General features: G+C 30.0%; 1 protein-coding gene across 1 annotated transcript in view; it reads left to right on the top strand.

Moving 5' to 3' along the window:
• Positions 1-905: 905 nt before the first annotated feature.
• LOC106688465 (putative ankyrin repeat protein RF_0381) overlaps positions 906-4002 on the top strand; it is a gene marked incomplete at its 3' end in the record, with an annotated part of 8479 nt that continues 5382 nt past the window's right edge. Inside the window, exon 1 of the mRNA XM_024363990.2 lies at positions 906-1034. Coding sequence (XP_024219758.2) covers positions 978-1034 — 57 coding nt within the window. The remainder of the gene's footprint in view (positions 1035-4002) is intronic.

Genomic DNA, 4002 nt, shown 5'->3' with positions numbered 1-4002 from the left:
TAGGTAAATATGTAGTATGTTTCATATACACTTGAAAATCTTGGGAAGGAACCACCCATTGGTGGTACTTCAAACATTAATTTAAATTAGAAGGTCCCGTAGCCATCTTCTTTTCTTATAATTAAGTTTAATATAAGTTATAATTAAGTGTGGCCATATTGTTTTTTGGCCAATATATTTGACTATGAAATTAAAATTACCTTTGTAACTGTTCTAACGGGACCTAGTCCCTGAATAATAAACTAGTTTTCATTTCATTTCAAAGTCGTGTGATTCACCAGAATTTTATATTTTATCATACGTTAAATATAATGCAATTATTTATTTATGTCAAAATGTACTATACAACATAAAAAAATATATTTTTAACGAAAAATAAGAACATAAATAATGCTACATGTCTTTCACATCCACTTGTCACGCTGTGTTTAATGTTTAAGACATTATTAAAAGTTGGCAAATTAAAGATTTCAGAAACTGCTTAAATGGAGATTGTTATGGTAAGCCATTTTACTCAAATAATTACTAAAATTTAAAACAAATACCATTTATTAATTCCGAACTTACAAGATCTCGTTTTTATCTATAAAACATAATTTGTTTAAAAAAATAAGAAAAATTATTCTGGATTATTTCTATAGGAAGTCTGGTGAGTCAATTCATAAATAAATTTTTTGAGGTTAATGACTTCCAGTTGAATAAAAATTTTTATTAAATTATCATAACATGAAAATTTAATTATTGTTCTTTCAATTTGTTTTATTAAATGTTTTGAATCTTAAAATGAATAGATGATGTTTGAGAAAAAGGAATTTTCAATTACTTCCTTATACGTTGTGCATTTAAATTTAGAAATGTTCTCGAATCCTGCTGGCCTTGACATAGCAGAACTGGAATTACTGACAGAACTGAAGTGGAAAGATCCCAGTATGTAATCTATTGCAGTCTTTGCCAGTGAAAACATCTTGCTGCCAGACATGTCGCTGCATATGATCTGTCTTTTGATCTTCTTCTTCCGAAGCTTCATTATTTGTGTAATTATTTATCTATCTCACTAACACTAATCATATGTTCTATAATAGTTCAGAAACAGTTCATCGAGTTTTCAATTCAGTTTAAGACTCGAATAATAAGTCCCTTTATTCCAGAGTTTGAAAGTTTGAAATGAAACTTGGTGTTTTAGTTAAGGTGATGGAGTTTCTTTAGTCGACTTTAGGGGTATTCATGATGTGTTCAATGTAAAATGTTTTACCATGTTAAATGTTATAAGTATAGGATTTTGAGCAGCCCTATTTAAAGTCATGTTAAATGTTAAATGCATAAGACCTCCTAGCGGATTTTTATGAACAACTTGTTTTATAACCTTTCCTTCCAAATCTTCATGTTATTGTTCACTTCTAAGTTTTGTAATAAATAAAATAATTTATTACAACGTACCTAAAGTAAGTGATAACTAGAAGTTAGGCTTCTGAGTGCCCTATTGATTTTCTAACTTGCGAGGAAGAGAATCAAGATGAGCTAATTGACAACTGTCATTACATTATTATTATTATTGTTATCCACTGCTTTATTAGTTATAAAAAACATCCAAAATAATACTAGCACTATCAAAACACAAACTACGAGCAAGTAACCTAACTCGGCAACACAAATACAAACAGCTGGTCTGTTGCGTGACGTCATTCTCCATTTACCAGACCTAGTAACAGACTAACAACCATGTTATATTATAGGGGTATTCATGATGTTGTGTTAAATGTTAAATGTTTTACCATGTTAAATGTTATAACTATAAGATTGTGAGCAGCCCTATTTGAAGTCATGTTAAACGTTAAATTCATGAGAGCCCCTAGCGGATTTTCTCAGGCAACTTGTATAAGACTTTATGTTTATGACCTTCCTTCCAGAACCTCATGTTATTGTTTACTTCAGTTTTGATTTAAGTAATTAATTACAACATGCCTAGAGTGAGTGAAAAGTGGAATTTGTGTGAAAGTTTAGCTTATGAAATGAAATGATAAAATAACTTTATTCTGGGACATATGTCCCCTAAGAATAATTACATGGTTCATATAGTGAGATTTTTATCTGGCGAGCGTTTACAAATTTTCAGATATTAGAATGAAATTACATTGTTTTTTTTCTCAAATGTATCATTGAAATTATCCATTCTGGTTTAATAACGGGGATATGAATACCACAAACACACGAAAGAACTGAGCTGTCACAACAAAAATGGCGGCAATCTCAACTGGTCTATTGTGTGACGTCATTCTCCATTTAACAGACCAAGTAACAGACTCTCAGCCATGTTAAATGTTACTTCGTTTTACTACGGTAAAAAAAGGCAATTTTTTTTTATTTAACATGAGTTTTTCCATTTAACACGCTTTAACATGTTAAACCAAAGATCATGAATACTCCTATTATATCGTTTTAGCATGGTAAAAGAAAGAAATATTTCTCCATTCAACATGAGTTTTTCCATTTAACACGCTTTAATATGTCATAATAAAGATCATGAGTTCTTCTTATGCGCAATGAACTCTAAAATTTCTCGTGAAAAGACATATTTTTAATTATGGATTTTCATAGAGAATCTAATTCTAAAAAGATTTTATATTACAAATTTTATCCTACTCGACGTATCTATGAGGCGTAAATCAACAAAAACCACAAACAGTTTTATGATTTTTACATTATCGTTTTCTGTCTTTATTCTGTATAATATTAGATGTTATTTTGTACCAAACAATTTGTTTTTTTCTATAGAATATCGAAAAAATATTGTAGACCGCTTTAAATGTGAAAAATATGCTTGGAGTGAAAATGAAGTTTCACGTAAATATTCGTAACTCCTCAGGTTGTTCAAATTTAACGTTACCAAAACTGTTGGGAACCCGAATGTCTGTTATTCCCTTCAATTTCTTTTAGGACCTTTATAAAGGAGAAATTTTTTTTAAATTCTATAGTTCTAAATGCCTTAACTCTTTCACAGAGTGGTAAAATTACAAATGCTGGTTCAAAAATATCTACCTTTCTCATATTCGGAAATACTTCGGCATGTAATAAAAAAAAAAAAAAACGTGTTTTGTATGTACCTCGTTAGTAATTAGACCGTATATGATAGATTTCAAAACACGGAATACGTAAGCCACCGTCAAAATCCGGGCCGTAGAATCTTGTTCTCTTCCTCACTTTTTCCCCACTTATTCGTTTCGAAGAGCACACTACCCATAGGGTATACGGTTTAAGCTGTCAATTGGTTAATTAGGTCTGGTTTTTGCTACTTCGTTTATTATACAAGGATCTTTTTCAGTTTTATTTTATTTTTATACCAGATCGGCCTGGTGGGCCTTACATGGTTGATAGAACTTATATTATATATATTTTTTAACAGTTGATTATGAGGGGATATAGTCATACAAATTACACCCCTAACTATATAAAATGTTCTTATTAAAAGAAAAAAAATAATAATAAAATAAATAGATAAGAATAATGCTTCTTAATAAAAGAGGAAAGTAAAATTAATAACAAAAAATTATGATCTTGGTACACTTCAATAAAACAAACAATTGTCTTCTAATAGTAAAATGAAACAAGTTAATTTAAAAGAGGGAAGAGAGAAGAAAAAAAAAATTAAATAAATAATAATAATGAATGAATAAAATGAATATTAATAATAGGTAAAATAGAGGTAGTGTGACTATGAATTAATTTTATATTTATTAAACTATCCCAAACTTCATCTTCGGTCAATCTTTTCCCCGAACCTCCAGTAATCGAGGAACCAATTCAACAATCCCAAAAAAGGGCTCAATCCCTACCTAGACCAACCTACACTCATGTCTATGATCAAACCTTCTGTTCTCAAAACAGCCAAAATGCACCTGAAATAACATCTATTCTTTCCTCCTTCCTTCGTGATCTTCAAGACACAATCAAGCCTCTTATCTCACTCCTAACCAGACTCCTCAATGAAATCCCGTTCAATTTAAC

Source organism: Halyomorpha halys, unplaced genomic scaffold, assembly GCF_000696795.3.
Source record: "Halyomorpha halys isolate HHAL.00 unplaced genomic scaffold, Hhal_1.1 Scaffold1132.1, whole genome shotgun sequence".
NCBI lineage: Eukaryota > Metazoa > Arthropoda > Insecta > Hemiptera > Pentatomidae > Halyomorpha > Halyomorpha halys.
The sequence above is the reverse complement of the archived record's forward strand: the minus strand, read 5'-3'. Positions and strand labels throughout refer to the sequence as shown.